This window comes from Eublepharis macularius, chromosome 2 (genome assembly GCF_028583425.1).
Source record: "Eublepharis macularius isolate TG4126 chromosome 2, MPM_Emac_v1.0, whole genome shotgun sequence".
Lineage (NCBI taxonomy): Eukaryota > Metazoa > Chordata > Lepidosauria > Squamata > Eublepharidae > Eublepharis > Eublepharis macularius.
The window spans coordinates 197639243-197665283 of record NC_072791.1 but is presented as its reverse complement, the minus strand read 5'-3'; the positions used below and the strand labels follow the sequence as shown (position 1 = coordinate 197665283).

At 41.1% G+C, this 26041-nt stretch overlaps 1 protein-coding gene across 1 annotated transcript in view; it reads left to right on the top strand.

Moving 5' to 3' along the window:
- Positions 1-26041, top strand: part of LRP2 (LDL receptor related protein 2) — a 175606-nt gene that overhangs the window by 30720 nt on the left and 118845 nt on the right. Inside the window, exons 2-10 of the mRNA XM_054971732.1 lie at positions 4038-4145; positions 5264-5386; positions 7959-8075; positions 15519-15629; positions 15735-15848; positions 16342-16458; positions 17571-17714; positions 19004-19123; positions 23238-23366. Coding sequence (XP_054827707.1) covers positions 4038-4145; positions 5264-5386; positions 7959-8075; positions 15519-15629; positions 15735-15848; positions 16342-16458; positions 17571-17714; positions 19004-19123; positions 23238-23366 — 1083 coding nt within the window. The remainder of the gene's footprint in view (positions 1-4037; positions 4146-5263; positions 5387-7958; positions 8076-15518; positions 15630-15734; positions 15849-16341; positions 16459-17570; positions 17715-19003; positions 19124-23237; positions 23367-26041) is intronic.

Here is a 26041-nt window from a genome sequence, read left to right as displayed (position 1 = left end):
CCACTGGCCCACAGAGCAGTGGCAAGGGAAGATTGTTGCCAGTGGCAGGTTTCTTTCCCATCCCGGAAACCTAGCAGCTCTAGGAAGATACCAACTGCACTTCATGTGTAAAGATCACGGAATGCCCTTCCTCCGTAGCCTGTCACAACATGTTTGAGGTGGCTCCTTGAATGGGGGAAGATCCCAGTTGAGATAAAGTGGAGTGTGTGTGGGGGGATGGTCTGATAAAGAGCAACGGTTGAGGATCATCACCGTGCTCAGAGCTTATCTGCCGCAGTTTGAACCCAGCTAGGAGAAAAGCATCTAAGGGCCAAACTACAAGTGATGAATGACACTTGAATGGCACGTGTATTCCTCCCTGTTCACTTGCCCTCCACTTCCTCTCCACTCAATCCACTTGCCGTTCAAGTGTCATTCGTCACTTGTAGCTTGGCCCTAAGTGTGGGGAAGTTGTCTATGGGCTGGAGAAGGATTCAGGATCCCTCAGCAACACATTCCTTTTGCTTTTCAAATTAGATACCTCATACTGTACTTCATATATGATTTGGGCAGACCCTCATTTGTAGAGAATTCTCATTTACAGAGACAAGGTAGTTGCCATGCTGTCTGTTTTGGCTTATTGTGTAGTTTTAAATCTTGTATAAACAAATATAAACGCTACACTACTTGAGGCTTCTTTTTGGTCATGATATTATATAAGATGGCAGAGCCTTTTTGTTTTTTAATCAGTTGGCATATTTTTAATGGTAGTCAGATTTACTCCTTTTGTCCAATTGTGGTTTTGAAACACATTTTCAGCTTAATCTACCTCGAGGAGCTGTAATGAGAATAAAATGTAGAGGGGGGAGGATGTTGTAAGTCACCTTGAGTCTGCACTGGTAAAAAAAGTAGGATATAAATGAACTTTTTAAAACAGTCCATTTGACGTGACTGAGCCCATTGCAGTGGTAGGTTTTGCTCATCAAAAGGTTGGATTAAGACAGTTTCCTATGTCATAATGTGAACTAATTTTTGGTTCCACATACAGATACACGTGTGTGTGTTTAGTATAGACGTTGTTCCATTTTATATAATTACATAGTGATTCTTGTTTATGTCTGAAATACATTTCAGTGGCAATTACTCTTTAGTTCACAAACACTTTTAACTCTAAAGGTTATTACTGTTTATTCCTCATCCAATCTCTGTCCATGTTTTGAACAAGTAATGACTAAGCAAATAAGCAAAGTAATGACTAAGGAAATTGCAGAAGTAGACGGCCTTTTGAAATGAAATAAGCAAGTGTGAAATATTTCATTTGGAAAGATTCATACCATAATTACATTAATTAAAATGGATCTTTTGAGAAATGGTATACATCAGTGTAGTTATGAATTTTATATAAAAATGTAAAATATAAAAAAACGCCGTTCTAAGCTGAGTTGCACTCTTCTAAGTCTTTAATGGGATGTGACTCTCTGCTTAGGATTGCTCCAGGGTTGTGTCAACATGGAGAAAAGAAATGTATTGCAGCCGCTTTAATAGAGTCTCAATGGGATGTCATTTACCAGATGATGTTGCTTGTCTCCATGCCATGAAAAGCTTCAGCTGCCTGTTTCCACACATTAAACCTCTCTTAAAGAACAGGGCATCTTTTTCTTTAGGTTGCAGGCAACCCTGTATTTTGCATTGCTAGATTAGCTGCTGTATGGCAGAGATGGTCAACAGCTGGTTTGGGGGCTGGAAATGGTTTTCAAATGTATTTCATGTGGATCCTACTGCTTATCCAAAATTAGTCCAGATTTGATCAAAAAGTTCGCCTGCATTTATATTCTAGGGAAAATACAAATGTTTTTAGGTTACAAGAAACAAAGATAATTTGCATTGTTAAAATTCTGTTCTAGATTTTGTATGCAATGGATAAATAGAATATCTCTGAATATAAGGCTTTCCTCTTCATGGTGAATGGTGTCCAGTCTATTATGGAATCTGATAGTTTTTTCATGGGGTCAAATTGTGCTGAAAAATGCATAGGGGTATCTCAGACAGAACCGTGGCTGAAGTTTCATAGTTGTCTTCAGTAGTGTAAAGATTGCAGGGGTGTGCTCCCATGCCCCCTTACTTTATACAGTCATAAAGATATACTTAAATATTGTGTAACCCACATATCCCAGGGCAACATATGTTCTTAAAAGTCAACTTATGCATAAAATCTTGTTTGCATTTTTTTGTTTTTAAGCTAACAAACTAATATGGTTGATTTTTTTCTTAACACTCCCTGTCTTTCCTTTGAAGTTGTTCTTCCCCGTGAATAGTTAAATCTGTCAAATCTCTTGTTTGCCGGACAGAATTCAATCAAAGGGCCAGAGATTCCAGCATGCGTTTGTACATTCCTTCTGGGCATTTTTGCAAGGGAGGTTGTTGTGCTTTTAAAGGTACTTGATAAGAGGCCTGCACCACCAACCCCAGACCTGCACCACCAACCACCATCATAGAAGGTATTTGGGTGTACATATTGCTGTACCACTCTGTACCACCATTTATCCAGGAGAAATATCTGACTATTTGCAGGATACATTATAAATCAGAGTGTCACTACCAGACAATCAGATTTCAACATTCCTCACATAAAGCAGTTTTCCTACGGTACATCTCAAAAGAGTATATCACTTAGCTATGTTTATGAGTGGCGATATGCCTGGTTTTCTTTCAGAGCTCAGATAACCTGTTGCCTGTTTATTTCATTGTGAGAATTTAACTGCCGTTGCCTCTTTGTGATGGGTCGTTTAGTGTCATGGAAATTAATTTTTTTAGCACTTGTTAGAGGCTATTGTGCTTTGATAAACGGCAAGTCTAGAAAGAGTCTTTGGTTTTGTTTGCTTCCAGTGTGCTTTCAATCTTTATAGTTTCTAAGGCTATGTCAAACATTACTTGATTGAATGTGTTTATAGGGAACACATACCCAACTGCCCAGATTTCTTTCACTCCTTGTGCTCGATCTTGTAGCTCCTGACAGCCACAACAACATAATTCCCCATCCTGTGACACTAGGATGAATCAAGGAATTGTTCTCGTACTTCAGCAATAATATAATGTATGAATATGGTTCTGTGGAATGAGAACCTTTTGCTCATGTATCTCAGAATTCACCTTTCTAAACTAGTGGTTTTTAAAAGTGTAAAATTAAAAGGGAAATGGAAGGCAGTGCTCGATTTTCTTAAGTATAACGGGCTTTAGAAGCACATGTATATGTATATCACTAGATTTCCATTTCCTTGGTTACTCAAGATGTAATGATTCTCAGCCCACTGTGCAAAATGTCTTACCAGCTGATCTGAAAATTCAGTGGTGATTCATCTATGATGGGTCATTCACACAAGTAAGTTATCACTTAATGCTTGCTCTGAATTATACTTTAGATGTGTGGCAGGCAAAACGCGATTTTTGCAACAGGGAAATGGAGCAGTGTTGTCCTGGGATATGCTAGAGGAAGATTTGTTCTGTACCTGTGTAAGATCTGTTCTGTACCTGTATATTTGTTCTGTACCTGTATTTGAAGAGACATTCATTACCTACATTGAAATACCCATTCCTAAAACACTTCATAAATTGTTTAGGGGAAGAGTATAGGCACGGGAAGGGCTCACCAACCAGGAAGGGAAGCTTGAACACTGGCAGGCTGGTTGTATATCTCTTCCACCTGCGTGGCATGATTACATGAGTATCCTTTGAAGGAATTGCCAAAAGCAGGAGCACCAGAGTGAACAGTGTACCATGCCTTTCATTGTGTATACATGGACTGTTGTTAGAGCTCTTCCATTACCATGGTGCTTTCGGCTTCTTGTTAATGTAATAAATAACATGCAAAAGGATAAACAGTCTGATTTATGCTAGGCATTAATTCACTTTTAACTTGTGGATGCATCCTTTTTAGTTGTCTACTGAAAGAAGAATGTGCCCTTTTATCTGGGCGTGATATGACCCTATTGCTGGGGCTGTGATTGATGGCAACATGCATGTGCTCGTTTCACATGAAAGCTTTATTGTCTGCTTTGCAGGGTGTGAAAGTGGGCAGTTTCGTTGCGGAAATGGACGCTGCATTCCTGCAGACTGGAGATGCGATGGAGCAAGGGACTGCTCAGATGACAGCGATGAAGCTGGCTGTCGTAAGTGGAATCAAGTTGAAACATGCAGGAGAACGCGATGGTAGAATGGACTGCGGTGGGGCTGTGGCTCAGTGGTAGAGCGTCTGCTTTGCATGCAGGTCCCAGGTTCAATCCCTGGCAACTGCAGCTAAAAGGACCAAGTAGTAGGTGATGAGAAAGAACTGTACCTGAGACCCTGGAGTGCTCCTGCCAGTCAGAGCAAACTATTTTGACCTCGATAAATAAAGGATGCGGCTCAGTGTTAGGCTGTTTCATGTGTTCCTGTGGACCGCACCCCAGGAAGAAAGCTTTTATCCTTTGCTTACTTCGCTGGGTTTTTGATTAAAAAATTTTAATATCTCGAACATTCCAAGTGTGATCCGCTACCTGCAGTCTGACTTGTTGCAGTCCATCCTATCACCTCAGCCTTTTCATCCTCCTCCTGAGGAAAACACTTTAGGAGGATTTCTTGCTTTCATGCCCTGTAGTAGACATATAGGTTCACAGACAGGCATTGTCTGGTCACTACTGAGAAAAGAACAGTGCCCTAGATAGACCCTTGCTGCTTTGGCAGGACGTTTACCGTGGGAGACATTTTTAAGTCAATGTATGCATCTCTGACTACCTGGAGAAGATGTTCCACATTATCTTACGACTATGTGATGTGGTAATATGAATGTTGCCATGCTTCTACAAATTGCCTTTGGAAATCTAGAGATACAGATGGCCTACTGGATGGCTGGAGGCTATAGATGGCCTCATAATTGTATCTAGACAATAGCCACATAGAAGAAAAAAAGATGTAAAATCTTGCTTAGGTGGTGCTTGACTAGGTTTCTGAATTGCTGAATGTATAATCTGGCTGAGTTGAAGAAGGTGAGTCCCCATAGGAGAGAAAGGTGGGGTCTAAATGAAGTAAAATAAAGATAAAATAAACAACTCTCAGTGAAAAATGTCTTCCACTGTAGCCATGCCTGGGTGGGGCATGGCATGTTGAAACTGGAATATATACCTGACTTCCTTTTTGGAAACGTTCTTTGTATTTCAGAAGCATTTTATAGCACTAGAGGAATTTTTAATACCTAGTTCTCTTTATTTTTCTAACATCCAAATAAATTAAATCCAATTGCCTTCACTAGCACATCCTACCTGTGAAGGAAGTCATTTTCAGTGCCACAGCGATGGAGAGTGCATCCCTCAGTCATGGGTATGTGATGATGAAGAAGACTGTGAGGATGGCTCTGACGAACATCAACAATGCCGTAAGTTATGAATTGCTACTGAACACCCTCCCATCAGCTGAAATTTTCTTACTTGGATACACTTATTTAGATTCATTATTTCAATTCAAACAGCGCACCAAATCACGGTTTGTACAAACCATAATTTAGAATCCAGACCACTGTTTTGAGTTTCTAACACTGCAGTCCTAAACAGAGTTATAGTCTTCTAACCCATAGATCCAGAGTAGTTAGCCATGTTAGTCTGTAGTAGCAAAATAGTAAAGAGTCCAGTAGCACCTTTAAGACTAACCAACTTTACTGTAGCATAAACTTCTGAGAACCACAGTTCTCTTCTGACGAAGAGAACTGTGGTTCTCGAAAGCTTATGCTACTGTAGCTTATGCTACAGTAAAGTTGGTTAGTCTTAAAAGTGCTACTGGACTCTTCATTATCTTCTAACTCAGTTCACTTCAGTAGACTTAGAAGAGTGTAACTGTGCTTAGGACTGCTGAGTAAATTACAGCTGGAAAACCAAGGATCATAACTATTTGTCTGTTTTCTTTTCTATTCTTCAACACCCATCTGTTTCAATTAATACATTTACTTCTGTCTCTCCAGTACCGCATCATTTGGAGGCAAAACAATGCCCGTAACTCTGTTTTTTCAGTTGAGCTATCGTTCCAAACTGTTATCTGCTAACTCATATGGGGTGCTTTCATATGTCATTTAAATATTAAAATCTTTGCAACAGTGAAATGAAAAACAAAATTATTGTTTTTGCAAGTTCATTTTCTCAGTTGGGCTGGTAATTAGCCATTTAATTGGTCATTTGAAGAAGGTAAAGATTAGGTGGTGATTAGGTGAGGCCTTCTTAATGTGTGGAGTGAGACAGCCATATAGGTCCCTCTCCTTTTTAATGTAAGAAGCTATGAGCCCCTTGGACAGATTTGAGGAAAGGAAGTGTTTATATCCTAGCCCAGCAGTGGACTCAGTTTTACTGGCTCCAGGAAAATCCCATCTATTATCTTTGATTTCTCTTCAGTGAAATGGGAATAATAGCAGTTTACCTCGCTGAGCTGTAGTGACACAGTGGCGAGTGTGGTAAAGCAAAGTGGTTCCTTACCTGAACAAACCCTAAAGTACAGGGTGATAAATTGTCCGATTTGCTAATGATTTTACGTTAGGCAAAGCTTAACAATTTCCTGGCTTAATAGAACTTGTTAAGCCAAGTTCTGGTCAGTTACTCATTTTCTGGGAAATCAGCTTTCTAGTTACAATACAAATCAAGCCTTGAACTGTTGACCGGGGATAAGACGGTTTTTTTCCTTCTCTCGAAAAGAAAGGAACAAAATCATCCTGTCCTTTGTCCTCGTTGCCCTTTAGTGGTACAGCCAGTAGTTATATATCTACTAAGGAATCAGTAAAGGGCAAAATCCAGTGACACTTCTAAGCCAAGCCTGGGCAGAGTCGTGCTGAAGAACTTTCCTCAGGTCTCCATTTTTGCACATTAACTCAAGGGCTTTGAAAAAGGGCTCTGTGTCAAAGTCCAACTGCCATTTTGCAGTCATTGTTATGAATATATGCTTATTGTTTATGGTGCAGTCACTTGAATAACACTCCTTGCTCAAGGGACTACTACACCTTTGGCAGGCATAGAAGGTACTCCACAGTGATAGTCTTATGAACTGATCTCACAACTGACAGGGCTGTAACAACCACGAGGAAGTATGTAGACAAAGGAGAAGATACAAGGGCAGAGGCGGCAAAGAGAGCTTTTTTATTATTCCTGTTTCTGAAAGTGATTGGCACAGGGAAATGTGTTGTCTGTCTGTCTCATTCTCCGTTTTATTTATGGATTTTTGTTACCCTGCTGACAAAAGCTGTCCTGAGTAAGTCACAAGACAAAATGTACCTCTGTACATCATCTGTCAAAGATAACACAAATTGGATCTTAATACACTAATCAATATGTAAAAAGGCAAAGGTAGTCCCCTGTGCAAGCACCGAGTCATTACTGACCCATGGGGGGGACATCACATCACGACGTTTTCTTGGCAGACTTTTTTTTTATGGGGTGGTTTGCCATTGCCCTCTCCAGTCATCTACACTTTACCCCCAGGAAACTGGGTCTCCTTTTTCCGACCTCGGAAGGATGGCAGGCTGAGTCAGCCTTGAGCTGGCTACCTGATCCTGGCTTCCGCCAGGATCGAACTCAGGTTGCGAGCAGAGCTTGGACTGCAGCTTACCACTCAAGCTTTCATTCACATTGATGGGCACTGACCTCCCATGATGGAAAGGCTTTATCACTGATGGATGATAGTGATAGCCATGGCCAATCCCAGTATTATTTGGAGCATTCACATGAGAGTTACAAGCATGAGAACTGATCCTGAAGCTTTGTAACACTCAGAGAGGGAATTCCTCCACTTAGGCATTTTTATATATATTGGGCGCAATAGGATTGGGGAACGGACTTGATTCTCAGCCTGTGCACAATAAAAGAGTATATTTTTTGGAATGAAAGGCAGAAAATAGGTAAGTTAGAAAGAGAAGAAACATTTCCCCCCATGCATAAGTGATGCAGTTCTAAACACTTTTCTTTTCTTCGCAGCTGGGCGAACATGCTCCAGCCAGCAGTTCACGTGTTCCAGTGGACAATGTGTCCCAGGTGCATACAGATGTGATCGGGTGAAAGATTGCATAGATGGGACAGATGAGAGAGGCTGCCGTGAGTAGTTTTCAATCTCTAGCACTAGATTTGGTTTCATCCCCTCTCCTGTTGGCATTTTAATCAATTTGTAAGATTAAGAGGTTTGTTGATGGACAGAAATTGCCACAATATGCTTTTTGTTATCCAAATTTCATTGCAGATTCTTTCATGGATTAGTACTGATGCTCTCATAACAGCTACATTGTTTTGAGAGTTTATTAACTTGAGTTCTATTATGTAGCGAGGTACAGTTTGTGAGAATCTTTGACTTTCTTCCCTCTTTCAAATGTTCAAAAAAATTGATAATGATTTAACTTAGGCAGGTTTTGGAGTAACAAACACACTATATTCAGGATGAAGGAGCTTGGGTATGTAAATGGTTAATTGCCTCTGTAATGTATGAACATACAATTGTGTACAAGAAATCCCAAAGAATTCAAGTTCTTCAGCTAGAAGAAGTAATGGAAATTATTTGATTGTTGGTTTTGTTTCTTGCCTGATTTGATACCGAAACTGATGCAGAGGGTTTGAGCTTATGGAGAAAGGTGATATGACAGTTATGTAATATCCAGAGAGTAGAAACTTTGAGTTTATGAGTAAAACCATCGTGTGCCAGGGCTTTTTGGTGGCAGTACTCACAGGCTCTGAGTACTGGCACCTTTTGGAGGTCCTGAAAGGGGGGATTGGTGGAAAATCAGTGCAAATATATGTATGAGTACCAATACTTAAAAAAAAATAAAATAAAAAGCACGGTCATGTTGTTACCTGCATACAAGCCTCCTTGAAGTTCTAGGTGAACAATACCATCCTGTAGGAGAAGGCACAGAACAGAGGCTGCATTTTTCAAAGGACATTTATTGCACTTTAACGTTTGTTCTCTTGACATTCCGAACAAATTGTTGCGTTGATAGCAAACTGAAGCTTTGCTGAAACTGGTTGCTTGGAAGAAGGCTGGTATTTCCCCAGGAAATAAATAGATAAGCATGAAGGCTTGGATCCAATGACATTGTCCCCTGGCTGCTTTCGAAGCTGTCCTTCATTTCAGAGCTCACTGCCTCTGCTGCTAGTATTACTGCCTGCACAAGACCAATGTTTTCCAAGGAGCTCTTGTGTGTGAGCAGAAATGCTATAGGGGCAGAGGAGGTGAGTCCAGCAGTTATGGTAAGTCTCCTCAATGGCCAGAGAGAAGTGCGAGGGAACAATGCCATAGGATTCAAACCCAAGTCTAGGGTAAAACTACTGGGACCTAATCCATAATAACTGCAGACAGACATATCAGTGTCCTGGTATCTTTTTAAAAGAACCCTCTTTTTAGTATATTGGTATAGTACATCATAAATAAATGGTGGCTGGAGCTTGCTAAAAGTCCTGCCCATCTGGTATGTAGAGTCATGCTGTCAGCTATGATGGATGGAACTAGCAGCCTTAAAAGTAGTTGCTTTATCAGTACATGGCAAGAGGAAAAGGACATTGCTGCCTGCATTGAACAAACAGGCCAATCCCTTTGGAAAAAAATAAATGAACATAAACAAAATATCAAAAATCACACCATTCAAAAACCAGTGGGAGAACATTTTCATCTGCCTGGACACTCTGTTGCTGACCTAAGGGTAGTAGTTCTCAGGCAGAGAAACTTCAAAGGAAAATTACAACACGAGATTGCTGAAATTGAGTTTATTTGCAAATTTGGAGTGATGGGCCTTCCAGGGTTGAATCAGGGACATTGGATTTTTCTTGTCCTACAGATGCTGCACTTTGCACCTATATTCTATCAAGCTAATTACAACATGTATTATAGCTAGCTTCCTGACACTAATTTGCAATCCCCCTCACACCCTCTACCTAGATTATAAAGACTCCTATCTTTTTCCACTCTGTGTATCTGACAAAGAGTGCTTTGACTCTCAAAAGCTCATAACCTGGAAATCTAGTGCTACTGGACCTGAATCTTGCTCTTCTACTATAGACAACATGGCTACCCCACCTGAAACTACTTTCTGAAACCAATCTTTCATATAATAATAGAAACAGTAAAGGACAGTTCTCCCAGTTTCTACCTCTGAATCTGTGGTTTGATGGTATCAAAAGCCAAGGAGAGGCCCAGAAGAATAAACAGAATTACACTCTCCTGTCTGAATTGAGTAAGGGATGATTTGTGATCAGCCAGGTGCTGAAACCAATGCTCAGGATCCAATGAGATGGGGATTCTTTTGAACTGGCCAGATTACCACCATCTTAAAGTAGTTGGCCTATTCTCTCTCTTAAAGAGACATTAATCCCTTTCCGAACATATCGGGTCATCCAGACTTTATAAGCTATGAAGGGCAAGGGTCTACCCTGCAGGTGGTTGGCTGCGATTCTCCACGCATGTTATCCATATCCTCAAGCTGCAGTAGCTGAAATTAATCCAAGCAATCATGTCTAGATAGTACTCTAGATATATTCCGTACCTGAATTACATTCAAAGTGTGGTGTCCAAATCAAGAGAGATGTAACCAATTTTATCTTTAAAGTGTTTCACACATAGAGCTAAGCTTCAAGAGATGAATTACACAAGGACACGCATGTGAAGGGAGTCGCAATGTTATCCGGGAAGCTGAGTTTTAAAAGCGATTGGAAGGTTTTGTCAATTTCCCCTGTCTACAGAGCCAGCAAAGATCCCTCCTCAGAGGGTTTGTTAATTTCCTCTTTGCCTCCCATGGGCTCTGTCAGTTTCACCTCCCCTTCTAGGAGGCAAAGAGGAAATAAACAAACCCTCTGAGGAGTGATCTTTGCTGGCTCTGTAGAGAGGGGAAATTGACAGAGCCTTCCGATCTCTTTTAAAACTCAGCTTCCCTGCTAACATTGCGACTCTCTTCACGTGAGCATCCTCGTGTAATTTGTCTCTTGTAGTTTAGCTCATAGTTCATGGTGGGCTACTGAGAATGTAGTTGCCAGTGAAGTGTAAAAAGAAAAGCGTACAGGCACAAAATGTTGAATTTCAAAGTTCATTTTCAGAAAGGCAAGTTAGGCTGGCCCATTCTTGTCCTAAAGAGGTACATGTTTCAAAAAGATTTGGTGAATCCTGGGATTGTCATAGAGTGGTATATTCATCCTGATGTTGAGAAAATGCTTCATTTCTTTCACCAACAACCATTAAAAGTTTGGTGAATGACTTCCGCAGTTAACCGAAATGATGACTGCAAGCTTTGAGTCTTAGAGATATTAATGTTGCCTTGTTGATGAGAAATTGAATGCATTTCAAAAGAATGTTAATGTATTGGAGGGCATATGTACCCCTTCAACAGATACAAACTTAAGGGTCTGAATAAAGTGAATAAAAAACTGAAGAACCACTGTTGCCCCACATATTCCCACCACAGTAATTTTCAGTTCAGAGAAGCTTTCATGTAGCAATATTGCAGGCTATGGAAAGATCTGTTGGCACATATTTATTGAAGTAATAGATAAGGACAATTTAGTCAAGATCACCAGTCCAGAATCTCGCCCCCTGGTTTAATGCCATGCCTCCATTTTAGCATTTCATGGTGGTAATATGAAGCTCTCCCCTAAAGTTACCAAAAATATGGCAGGTTCAGTCCTTGGCTTCCAATCATTTCTGCTGGGCTTAGGTTAAACATATTATGCACTTTCTCTTAATTTAAGGCACCCGCAATGAAGATAGATGAAATAACATTAACAAAATATCCTGTTTGTTTCTAGGCATTTCTTTCTTTCTTCCACAGATCTTCCACAGCATCAATGCCACCATTTTTTATTTCAAAGAAAGAATTATAATATTAAAAATTATAATATTAATTTTTTTTGCCAAATAAGCATAAGAGCAGCCATGCTGGATGGACGAGGGGTCCATCTATTCCAGCAACCTGTTCCACGCAATAGCCAGCCAGATGCCCCTGGAAGGTGTACAAGCAGGGTGTGGAAGCCAAGCCTTCCCCTGTCGTAGCACTGGTATTCAGAAGTATATTTCCTCTGAACAAGAAGTCAGAAGTGCCTAATAACCACTGATGGACCCATCCTCTACAAATCTGTCTACTTACCTTTTAAAGCCAACAAATGTAGTTGCCATCTCTACATCCTGCTGTGATTTATCCCATTTAAAGCCCTCCCTTTCTGTTACCCAGCAAGCAAGCTGAAAGCATTTGGTCTGTTCCAGCAGCATTTGAAGAGCCTTATTATAGCTGGCATTGCTGGAGGCAAATTTAAATTACACTGGAGATAAACGCTCCTATTTCTGAATGATATTTCAGAGCCCAGTCAGATGCACAGTGCTCCTGGTATTAGATCAGCAGTTATACGTGTAGTCAAATGGCACAGCGTAAATCCAAAGATACAGTCTGTTTTATTGCTAATGGGATTAACAGCAAGGAAATCTACCCATGCAAAGGCTAAGATAAACATTAGATCAATGTTTCAGCTCCAGGCCATTTATTGGAGCTGTTTCTGCTTCATAAAAACAACTTTTTTCTTTTCAGGTACATAAATATATGGGCATGATTTAGAAGCCTTGTTTTTTTTACCCTCCAGAAAATTATAATTAATTATTTTTTAAAATTAGCAAGACTTTATAAAGTACGTCAGGAAGAAAAGCCATCCCTCTAGAAATCATGGCTATTTTGTTAAAAATATTTTTTTTGCACTTTTGATAGGAAGTACATTATCACACATTAACATACTTGAGACACATTGTGGTTTTTCCTAAGATGCAAGTGTCAGCTTCCCCCTGCCCTTGCAATGAATTTGGTAGATGTATTGGTTCGCAGATTAAATGTCAGTTTATTATGCTGATTGCAGGTTCCCCCGTCAGGTGGGCTGTCTGTTTTTAATCTTTTAAAAAGCTTTTTGTGTTTGGAAAAATAAAACACAATGTACTATAAAATTAAATAAATATTCATTTTTTAAAAAAAAAAATTGAAAAGATTTGAAAGCCAGTTGCAGGGTGATCTGGGGGCTTGTTCATAATGACACTAGGTCCAGCCCATGAGTCCAGTTCACAGTTGACTTGATTTCCCCTGAGGTTGATCCTACAGAGAAATTTGTAAACTTAAATAAAATATGGAGAATGCTGTGGCCCCGTCATCCAGATTATGTACATGCACTTTTTTTGTTATGTCAATGGAGATATAGTAGCATTCATAAGTTTATAGTCACTGATTGACTGTGGGATTGTGTATGGAGCCAAATACCTTCAACAGGAAAGGAATAGCAGAGTTGGTGCTTTTTGGTGGTTGGACATGAATTGACTTGCGCTGGGTCTCCGTGACTCCTGCATAGAAAATGTAGTTCCTATAACCTCCAACTGCACCAAGTTGAATCTGTGCAAGAACATATATTTCTAGAACATTCTGAAGTGTGCATGCTGCTGACTACAGCAGCTGTCGCAGTATTGTCAAGAGCAATCTCATTTAGCCCTAATGACCCGCTGTCCCTGATAATTATCTTGGTATTGGCTCCTAAGGTTCTCTTGTTATTGTTCACTGACAAATAATTAGAAACACAATCATGAATGTTGACTTTTTACAAAGTGCGAACAAAACAGCAAAATTGAGCCTTTAAAAAATCTGAAATGAAAAATCATAAAATGAAAAATCATAAAATGTCCCCCCTCCATTGAATTAACTGCAAGAAAGATTCTCATAAAAGAAAGCTAACACATAGGATTCAGCAGTCTGTCAGGCACTGTGTCCTGAAAACTACTAAAACTAGGTTTTCTTTGAATTAGGGGTAAGTAGATCTCCTGCATTCTGTTCTTGAAAGTTCTCTCTGGACTTCATTTCATTTCTCCTGTATTCTGGTTTACATAGAATTTCTAAAATCCAAACACATACAGCACTCTCCACATTCTTCTGTTCTAATGTTTTCCTCCTCTGTCCCTCATAACTGTGCTCATTGAGGCTATGAGTTTAGACATGGCTGTAGCAAATTTAGAAGTACCACTTGTAGAGTAGCCAGCCTGCCCCCCAGCAGTGGTGGGAGATCCCCTACCTTTTGTTTCATTCTGCTGCAGAGGGGCGGCAGGAGGAGAAAAATGGCCTTTGGGCCAACAGCATGATGTCATTTCCAGGTTTTCCTCAGAAGTGATGTCAGTCTTTTCTAAGAATCACTGGAACTTGTTTTCCGCAAATTCCTGGAGAAGACTGAAGTCTCTTCCATGTTTTCCCAGAAGTGGCATCTCACTGTCACCAATGACCATCCCCTCTGCCTCCGCAGAATCCTGCTGGAGACCTAACTCCCTGCCTCATTGTGTGTGCCAGGTTGGAGCTAGACCCTAAATCCTGCATTATACTGGAATAAAAGGCCTAGAAAAGCTGTGAATGGAGACCTGGAAGACCAATAGAAATCCTGTAAGATGACTCAGCTGGAGAAGAATTATGCCCATCTAGACTTTTATTGGACTCTTTGGTTCATATGTGCCTGCATACAGAGAATGTTTGTAGCACTTAATCAACTGTGCAGCTAGCTTAATGCAATGGGACATGGCTAATTTTTTTCTGGTTCACAGTCATTAACCTCTGTGTGGTAGCATTTACCCTAGTCACTTTAGTGTATATGTGTCAGGTGGAGAAGGGGCATACCATGTTCACACAGAGTGCTGTGTGTGTACTGGACCGGAGCTGCTGGATTGCAGGTGGAATATTGCAGTGAGAAATCTATGGCCCTGACCCAGAGCAAATTAGTTATGCCTGAATCTTGTTGAATTCAGTAGTACGAATTGCTATATAAAGCCACCCCCCAGTTTCAGCAGCATTTAAGCCTGACACACACTTCTTGATCAGGCCCATACTTTTATGAGATAAACCAGGACTCCTATATCCTACCTGTGCTTTATGTTGTTTGATCTAAGTCCTAGAATTGATTATGTTCTGTTTTAGGAATTCCTCAGCCCCGTACTGGATCCTTGCTAATACTATATCTTCATAAACTTATATTCTTTTACCCCATGGCATTGTTTATGGAAATGTTCTTGAAACTGTATTCATTTACCCTATGACATTGTTTGTGGAAATACCTGTATGGAAATACCTGTATGACACTGTATGGAAATACCTGCCCTTGGCCTTGCCACTAATTGTACTAATCTCACACTACGTAATCCGCCTTGAGTCTCAGTGAGAAAGGCGGAATATAAATAAATAAATACAAATAAATAAATAAATTTTAAAAAGTGATTAGAGCAGCAGAATCTAGGCAAGAGCAGAAGCAACTTAAATATAAACAGTACTGCAATAGGATTGTTCTTCAAATTATGTATTACTTGTATGAGAGTTGTTTATAATGGATTGACAGTCCAAAAGAGTGGTGAAGAAACTAAAGACTGTCTGAAGACTTATCTCAGAATGGGAACTTGGTTGTTTTTATAAAGAAGTAACAGTAAGGATGCCAAAATCAAGTCAGATGATGCTGTGTATTGTTTAGCTACCCAGCACTTTAGAAGAATGTTTTCCCTCTCTCTCTTTGTAGAGTACCCAATATGTGATCAGCTGTCTTGTTCCAACGGAGCATGTTTTAATGCGAGCCAACACTGTGACGGCAAAGTGGACTGCAGAGATGCTTCTGATGAGACCAACTGCAGTGAGTCCTGCATTTCCCACCCCAGAACTTTTGCAACCCATTCATAAGCTGAATGGCGGGATTTTGTTTCTAGAGCTCCCTCATGTTCTTCTTCATTCTTTTCAGCGCATGGATGCTCCAACACCCAGTTTCAGTGTGGGAATGGAGAATGTATCCCACGAGCTTTCGTCTGTGACCACGATGACGACTGTGGAGACAGGAGCGATGAACATGCTTGCAGTATGGTGGCCCTGGCTTCTGCTTGGCTTTCTTTCATTGATTTACAGTCCACTCTGCGACTGCCCTGGGATACCAGGACAGTTTACCTCCATAGTCCTGCTTGCTTCTGGCTAAGCATTTGAAACTTTAAATGTTATTGACTTGTTATATGCATTAACTGTTTTGATGTGTGTGAGTTTCTACTAGCCACACACTTGTTGATTGACCATCTTGGAAATGCTGCCGATATAAATATTGATGCAGAGTTAATTTGCACATGGAACATTTTGAACTGGTGTGCACACTGAACGTGGCTGTTCTGAGCCTGAAAATTTCTAGATGAGGAGACACAAGTATCTCCATGTTAATAAAGTCAAGCTTGTTTATGGGAAGAGCAACTTCCATCAATATCAAGTAGTTGTATTTCCACATGCAGCTATTGATGGCCAAAGGGGAGTTGAAAAGTTGGTCTTTTGACTCTGGTAATAGGCATATGTTTGTTTCTCTTCCTCAGCATATGCAACCTGCAAAGGGAATTTCTTCACTTGCCCAAGTGGTCGCTGTATTCATCAGAGCTGGATTTGTGATGGAGATGATGACTGTGAAGATAACGAGGATGAGATTGGATGTGGTAAAGAATGAAATACAAACAAAATCTTATTAAATGTCCGAGGGAAGCTTTTAGAACATGATGCAGCATATATCTTGCGTTCTCGCCTTTTTATTTGATTTTCTTTCCCCGAGAGATTTTATTTACCTAATGCATGCATGAGTTTTGCCTTTTTGAACACAGAGCAAGACAATGAAACTGACCTTTGTCTTTGTGATACAGGGTTGCACGGTTGTTATTTGAAACTTCAGTGGTCCATAATGTGTTAGCCATAATATCAGAGTTTTTATCCAGGAACCACTGTAGAACAAAATACTATCATGGCACATAACTAAAGAACAGGATCCTGGACAGAGTTCATCTGCCGAATTAATGCATGGTACATTCATCTGGGAGGCCCAGGTTTGAATCCCTACGTTGCCATTGAAGCTGACTGGGTGATCTTGGGCCAATCTCAGGCTAACCTACTTCACAGGGTTGTTATGAGGATAAAATAGTGGAAGAGATAACAATATAAGCTGATTTGAAAGAGAGAGAGGGAGAAGTGGAGTCATCCCAATTATTTATTTCTAATTATTTATTTTTAAATTACCGCATAATATAAAAAGTCTTATTTTAATATGCATGTTAAACTAGTACCAGTAATACTTTATTTCTCAGATGAAATGGGGTTACTTCATATATTACATTACAATCCTAAAACACTTTCTTGGATGTAAGCCCCATTGAATAGCCCCAAGTAGGACTCTGAGTAAACCTACTGTAAGATTGCTCTCAGAGATACTTACATTTACATCTAAAACTGTAAGCTGTGGTTGATTGATTCATGCTTGCAGACATGCGTGACCATAAAGGTGCATTCATCAGGGAACTTTGATTGGACTGAATATGTACTTTGTGGGAAAGCCAGAGTCATCTCTGTATAATATGTGAGACAGCCCATGGAAATTACAGAAAATGAGGTTTTTCTAATGTATTTTGAAGGAGCAAGGAGAGGCAGAGACAGACTATCTGCTATCATCTGTCATAGCTATATTCTGTAGTTAGAGATCTAATGACACCCAGTTAAACGGTCCACAAAAATTAAATACTATTTGAGAATAGTGCTCAGTGTTTTTCTTTCTGTTCTTTAGAGAGTGGTCATCGAGATTGCTACCCAGGCGAATGGGCCTGCCCTGTATCAGGTCAATGCATTCCAGTTGGTAAATTCTGTGATGGGACTCCAGACTGTTCTGGCGGAGAAGACGAAACAAACATAACAGCAGGCAGACACTGCAGTGAGTATGGAACACAGGAACACATTGAAAACAGGAAAAGCATTTTTGCCATGGCAAGAATGAACCACATGGTTGTCACAGCTATAGTGGCAAAATGTTGTTCAACTTGAATGAACAGTGGCTGATTTTGTAATGATTTTTCCATATGCGTTTTGAAATAGAGAATCTGCTCTTAAAAATTTAGTTCAATGTATTTCAAGATTTGTTAGACTAAGAATTAAGGAGCATTGACCAGTCTACAGGAATCCCCCCCCCGCCCCCATGTTCCTAAAGTCCATAGTAATCTGGACCACCATATTCCCAGCTTTTGTGCTTGACAATGTAATTCTAAACCGAGTCACACCCTTCTAAACCAACTGACTTGAGTAGAGTGGTTAGGATTCCTCTGTTGTTCTTGAAAATGGCTTTGTTTAGGAGGACGGGTTCTCCAGCCAAGCTATAGAAGTGATTGCTTGGGATTGTGCAGTAAGGGAGGTGCTGCTGCATTGCATTGGCTCAGTCTGAGAGATCAGTGGCTGAGGAGGCAATGGGCATTGCTGGGTCCAAGTCAATCCTCAGTGGCAATGCTTGGTCCTTGCTGGCAGTGGCACAGAAGGAAGCAGTCAGCATGCTTCACTTGGAGTGAAACAATACCTTGAACTAACCTTAATGGTCACATCTATTCGTTGACCGATCGTAAGAGTCATGTTGTAAATTTGCCTTATTTTCCAATGGTGTCTTTGTGTTGCATGTACATTGAGGTTGCACAATTGCCAGCTTCATACTGTCACTATGATTGTGTGTTTGCAGTTCACATGACTACAGTAATGTTGGCTGAAACCATAGTTGCACAAAAGGGCTTATGAGTCTCAATTAGAGATGGGCACGAACCGAAATACAAAGTTTGTCATGAATCGGGCTGGTTTTTGGTTAGCGAACTGGTGGTTTGTTTGAGCTCATTTCTGATGAACCAGAATGAACCGCTATGATTTTTGGAACGGTTCATATAGTCCGTTTTTCGATTCATCACTGCAGTCAGCCTGGTGCCGACCAATCTGTTATGTAGGCAACGGCGGGGAGAGGGAATGGGCTTTCTGCAGACCTTCTGCAGCCCTGGAAGTGATGAACTGATGAACCGGTTCACAAACTGGGCAAATTCGTGGTGGTTCATGGTTCATGAAACACGACAAACCACGAACCGCAGTGTACCACCATTTTCCTGGTTCATGCCTGCCTCTAATCTCAATCTTTGGATCCAAATTTTAGATGCTGTGCCACAGTAGCATTCAAATGGTGTATTCTCTTTGTAGACATATCTCGTTGTGCAGCCTTGAGTTGCCAGTACCGTTGTCACTCTTCCCCCGCTGGAGGAGCCTGCTATTGTCCTCCGGGATATGTAATCAGCATCAATGACAGTCGCACCTGTGTTGGTAAGTGGAGAACATTGAGTTATTGATTGCCTTTTCCCCTGCAGTTTTCAAGGATGCTTAGTTATCAGTACAATCCTAAGCGTAGTTACTCCAGACCAAACCCATTGATTTCGCTCTGCTTTGATATACTCTGTTTAAGATTGCACTGTACATCTTCTAGAATATTCCAAGGTTTTTGCAGTATGGGGTTGCCAGGTCCAGGTTGGGAAATTCCTAGAGTTTTGGGGGGTGGAGCCTGGAGAGGGCGGGTCTGAGGAGGGGAGGGGCCTTAGTGGGGTATAATGCCATAGAGTTCACCCTTCAGAGCAGCTATTTTCTCCAGGGGAACTGGTCTCAGTTGCCTGGAGATCAGATGTAATTGTGGGAGATCTCCAGTTGGAACCTGGAGACTGGCAACCCTAATGAGGAGAGACATTGAAACAATGAAGGGGACATCTTTAATTCCTTGCGCTGCTCTTCATTTGTATTTAGGCTGACGACACTCAGTAATGAGGGTTTTATTTTTTGAACTACAGCATTAGCATTTTAATTTTTCTTCAGCAGACTTTTAAGGACTCTTAGGCTGGATTCAGACATCACAATCAGGAGTTTGTTTATGATTTGTACAAACCTGGTTAATTGTTGGGCTTTTGTGTGCCTCTTCCATCTTACACTCCCCCCACCCCCCACCCCCACAGATGGAGCCAAATGTCTTTAGCTAAGTCTGCATGTGATTGCCTTAACAAATCGAAGTTAGTTGCTTTGCCAGTATCCGGGATTCTAAAGCCTAGTTAAGAGGGCAATCCTGAACAAGTCTCCTCAGAATCATGCTCAAGTCTATTCCATGTGGCTTACTCCCAAGGAAGTATTTTTAGGACTGTACTGTAAGAACCCCACCAACTGAGAAACCAGACACCTTCAATTTGTTAAAGCACTGCATTTGAACTTCATTGAGAAGTAGATTTAGATGAAAGACTTGCATCTTCAATGTTGGCACCTCATGTAAAGGAGGGTGTGCATGAGCCCAACTGCAGACCAGGTTCATGTGCGCTGTGAACAAACCAGTTTGTTCACGATGTCTGAATGCAGCCACAATGCCATGTGAAATGGTTCTATCTTAACCTTTGCCCTGACATGAGCTTTCCCTACTCCGAAATGTTTTGGTTTAGAGGAGCTTTCAATGACATGAGCCCCCATCTGCAATCTGATGTGGTATAACCCAGACAGCTTTACCATCTCTTTGGGAACCAGGTGTTTGTTCTTTCATTTGCCTTTGTTGGAGAGCAAAGGAAAAGTCACTGGCCTGCAAAATAATCTAGTTTTAGCTGTCCTTACAGTTATTGAGGTGAAGGTGTTTAATCTGCTAATGCCAAAACCTGAGTCCAAATTAGTGTCGGTAATCTTCTGTTTGCTCAGTGTCATAGGATGAGAGCATAAAAAACAGTCTGGCTCCGGGATGATGGCTGAAGACAAGCTGTTAGGCTATTTGCTTTTCTTTCAAATGGTTGCACTACAAAGAAATTGTCTTTGTCCTTGTGATAAAAACACTCATAATAATTTAGAAAGTTGATTAGACACATCCATCCCAGTTAGACAGGATGCTCAGGAGTATCTTGGGGCTATTTGTGTAATGGCTTCTGACATTTAAAGAAAGGCAGTTTTCATAAATCGCAAAAGTCAGGCCAAGCCGTTCTATTTAGCATAGAGTTGCCATGGATTTATTTCAGTCTTCACGCCCAGGATTGGATTGGGTAAGATCTTGAATAGCATGTCGATAAATTTATTTAGATTTCTTTCCTAGCCTGTTACAAGGGCTCTGGGAAGATTCTGATTAGTTTAAGTTTTTGCCCTACTGCACAAGCAACCAGTGTGTGCCTCCCTCCCCTCCCATCCATGAACACACACCAAAGAACTTTTGGAATAAAAAGGAAGCAAGCAAGGGAAGCAGGAATGAAAAATGACAGAGGAAGTCTTTATTTCATCTTCATCTTCTGTGTGTTTTGTACCTGTTTATTTTTAAGAATGAACTTAACTCCTTACTAAACCCTTTCTGTCCCGCATCATGCAAATTTAGTTTCCATTGCATGTTTTTTTAAGCTGCACACTTTGTGTCTGGCTGCAAATTAGAACAAACTCAGTTTCAGATACATCAATTAAAAAGAGCATATTAGGTTGGGAAGGGATGGGTTGTGACTTGCTCAGAGCTACCCCCTTTTCCAGGGCTGTGCAAGAAGTCAGATTTCTGAACCTTAACTGGAAACTGTCAAAACCTAACATTCTGCCTGCTGCGCTAGCTCATGCATTTACTGCAGGTCATGAAACAGTTCAACAAAGGCTGCATTTTCCAAATGTGACTATCAGTCCATGGCTGGTTTACAGAAAACTGAGCCTTATTGGAACTAAGTGAAGGAAATGGGTCCTGCTAGGACATGTGTCTATTGCTCTTAAGCTCTTAGCATTGTAGGCCCTGCGTTTACTCTTTCTCCTTTTCCTGCCTCATCTTGGAAAAAGGGGAAAAGATACAGGTTTGATGTGTGGGCAGAAGGGATATGTTTCTGTCCAGTATCGAGGCGAGCTTATATGTATTTGTAGGGAGTAGAAATGGACATGAACCACAAAAAAACCCGAACCATGAGGTTCGTGGTTCATGGGTTTCCACGAACCAGGAACCACAAACTGGCATGAACTGGGGCAAGTTTATGAACCAGTTTGTGGTTTGTGGGGTTTAAATGCCCTTTTGTGGCCACTTAGCAGTGGTAGGGAAGGGGGCATTTGACAGTTTAAAGGGCTCTTTCCTGCCTTGCTAGCAGCAGGATCCTTTAAACTGCCCAAACCCCAGCCCCAGCTCCAGCTCCAAACTTACCTAGCCCTGCGGGCCTGTGGGCCCTTCTCTTGCAAGGGGTGGGAAGGCCATTTTTGGCCTCTTCTGCCACTGCGTGGGCCCGCATTGCGGCGGAGGAGGCCAAAAATGGCCTTCCCGCCCTTTGCGGGAGGAGCGGGAGAATGCTATGGGCCTGCAGGGCAAGGTAAGTGTGGGGCTGGGGCTGGACCTGAGGTGGATGGGGGCGGGGGCTAAGGTATGGGCAGTTTAAAGGGCCCTGTGGCTTGCAAGCAGCAAATCCCTTTAAACTATCAGCTGGCAGGCGGCAAGGGGGGATCCCCCCTGCCGCCTGCCAGCTGATAGTTTAAAGGTACCTGCCATTTGCAAGCCTCAGGAAAAGTTTATATGGTCATTCCCCTAGGGAAATGGCCATTTAAAATGCTCCTTTACGACCCAAACGAACAGTAGACCAGTTTGTGGAAGTTCATGGAAACGAATTTCCACGAACCACTGGTTTGCAAACCATGAACCGGCCTGGTTAGTGCGGTTTTTTTGGGTCATAATTCGATTCGTGCCCATCTCTAGTAGGGAGAATATGTGAATGAGCAGATACAGCGGAGGATGTCTGAAAAAATATTTTTACAAGGAATTTCAATGCTTGTTTGTTGTCCAAGAAAATATATTGTTATGTGGTATGAGTGGGTGAATTGAGAATAATCAATGGTTCCTGATTAGCCCAGCAAAAATTGCCCTGTGGCTCATTGGGTTGGATCCTGCAGAAAAGAAATAATTATCTGGTGGCTGAGTAAGTTTTTAAGAATGATGTCTTAAAGAAACAAACAAAAAAGAATTTTTTTTGGCTTTTTAAAAAGTACCAGCCAGGACTCTGCAAGAGAGAAAATGATTCATTCTTTGGGTTGAATGTGTTCAGTCGATTTACAGGCCAAGACAGGGGATTTAGTCTGTATTTATGATAAGCAGTAGAAACTATTGGGCATTTCTCCTTTTCCGGTGTAATTTATTTGGATTTGAGAAGAAACTTTCTGGATCCTCATCTGAATAAGAAACCTGCTTGCTAGTTTAATTATCATTTAACGACTTTGTTAGCAGACCTGGATTTTAATATAGCATTAGATGTGTGTAAATATATAACTGCTGCAATGAAACGCCTTTCGTTTTCAAGGAATATTAAACAGCGGTAACTTTTTAGTTAAATTGCTATCTTTTTCTGGTCAATCAGCCTATTGGTTTTAAGACCCAGATGAGATAAGAACGTGTTCAGTAACATCTGTAACCTTTTCCTTGCTGCCCCAGACTTTGATGATTGCAAGATGTGGGGTATCTGTGATCAAGGATGTGAAGATCATGTTGGCCACCATCAGTGCCACTGTGCAGAAGGATACATTCTCGAGCATCACCGCCACTGCCGAGCCAATACCTCATGTAAGTCAGTAGCTCCAGAAGCTGAGTTTCCTCCAGCAATACTTTAAAAGCTCACATTATCTTGTCAAACTGCAGCCGCTTTAACGGAAAGCCAATTATATGCTTGTGATAAATGGAATGCCCTTCAGTATAATGCAAGCCTGCTTAAAATCCTACAGTGCCTCCCAGCGTTCTGCTGTCGCTGCCTTTCCCCAGACCTTTTTGCTTTCAGCCAATTGTTGCTCAAAGACCACACGGTCGCCTTGGAGCCTAAGCGAGGAGAGTAATGCTAGGGGAAGGCCATTGCCTTGCTTCTCTTCTGTCCCTGTAGCCTTCTGTACCTCCCAAAATCATGCTTGTGTGGGTCAGTGAAGGTACAGCGTAGGGGCAAATTGGGACTTTTAAGTGGGAAGTGCTGTCAGCAAAAATAATCTGCTACAAACAGAAAATGTCATATGTTGGAGGAACTGCTGCAGAGCTAATGGAATGGCAATCAAGGATCCAAGAGAGTACATGTCACCAACTTGCCTGACAAGCTGGCTTTCTGTGGTCTGCTTAAAGGGGATGGCACCATTCTTGGTATAACTTTGCTCCAGACAATTATGATGACGAGCAAAATCTATCCTGTGTTAAGCATTGTTGACTTCAGTGTGAGAGATTTAAGCATGATTGTAATACCACCATTGAATTGAACAGTATTTTAAAGTGCTTAGTTTGGGCTGGATTGTATAGTTTTAAAATGAAACTAATAGTTTTCCTTTAGTATTTTTAAATATACATCAGTTATTAGTAGTGTTGTAAGGGAATTTTTTTGGCGTCATTCTACATAAAGATGCCCTACTAAGAGCTAAAACACATGAGACAAATTACATGAGGACGCTCAAGTGAAGGGAGATGTAATGTTAGCCAGGAAGCCAAGTTTTAACAGACAGATGAAAAGGCTTTGTCAATTTTCCCTCTCTACAAAGCTGCTGAGATCACTCTTCAGAGGGTTTATTTGTTTCATCTTCCCCTCCCGAAGGCTCTGTCAGTTTCACCTCTGCTTCTGGGAGGTGAAGATGAAATAAACAAACTCTCTGAGGAGCAATCTCAGGGGCTCTGTAGGGAGAGGAAATTGACAAAGCCTTCTGATCTGTCTTTAAAACTCAGCTTCCCAGCTAACATTGCATCTCTCTTCACTTGAGCGTCTTCTTGTAATTCGTCTCATGTGTTTTAGCTCTGAGCCCACTGACTTTACTGGACATGGAAGCGTGTAACTCTGCTTAGGATGGCCTTAAGATGATAATGTGTGCCTCAGATGTGAAGCTACAACTATAGATGTAGAGGAGGGCGGATTTTGGGGGGAAATGTTTTTTCAAGGATTTTTTTCAATGTTTTGGGGATATCATTGGGAGAGAAAATAACCTCCAATGAAATATTTTTTCTTTCTTTCGGGATAAGTGAAAAGTTTTTTAGATAAGGTTTTACTCATTTAAAATGTCCACAGTACTATCAGTATTGTTTCTGTAAGACAACCTAAAGCATTAGACAGTGATAATTCTCATGTATATGGTGGACATACGCACGGTATTTTCAAGAATGTTTTTTGTTTCCATGTGCGTAATTTTGTCTACCATTAATATGCTGTGTTTTTTGTGTATGATTAATACACTTTTGAAGAGCTCTGCTGTTTTATAAAGTTTATATCCAGACTTGCTGATAGTCCTTTTGTGACCTCATGAAACTGTTTCTGTCTAAAGAACGCTCTAATGGGAACTGCAGTTTGAAGGAGAAGGAGACTATTTAATTCTTTCTCTTCGGGGCCATTTTCTGGTTGAAAATTCCCATTCCACAAGCTCCTATGAAGAAATGTCATGTTTAGCCACAGGCTGTCCCTGGCAAACCAAACAGCGCCTGGGTGTGACATTTCCAGTAGGCAAGGGGAGCAAGAGGAATGCGATTACACAAGCTCTCTTCCCTTCCACTGGTCTTCCGCTTCAAAGTGTAGCCTTTGTAGCTACACTGTGTTGTACTAGAATTTTAAAAGTGATACTTAAAAGGATCATGGGACTTTACCTCACATATAATTTTGCCCAGATGCTTACAGGTTGTGCTGGAAGCAAGACCATTGCCACAACCCCCAACCATTTATACGCTTGCTCTGTGTGGTAGCCTGTCTGAACGGCGTTATATCTCATTATAATCATATGTGGGAAACCTTAGAAAATGAATATTTTTCTGAGCATGGGTATAATTGGATTGACTTTTATAGGCATTCGTTTGTGAAATCATGTAAGCGCACAGGTAGACATTCAAGTGCTTTGGGGGGTTTGCTGACACAAGTACACCACAATTTTAATATGTCCACTGGGCTGTTATACTAGAATTGTCATATAATACATAAAGAACTAGATTTTAAATGCTTTATTCAGCAGGTGTAGCCCTGACCTGGATAGCCAAGGTGAGCCTGATCTCATCAGATCTTAGCTGCTAAGCAGGGTCAGCCTTGGTTAGTAATTGGATGGGAGACCTCCAACAAAGACCAGGGTTGTAGAGGCAGGCAATGGCAAACCACCTCTGATAGTCTCTTGCCATGAAAACCCCACCAGGGGTCGCCATAAGTCAGCTATGAGTCGAGGCCACTCTCCACCACCATTCAGTAGGCATTCTTTTATATTTGATAGTCTGGTCAAAGTCAGTTGACTATTTTTACTTGT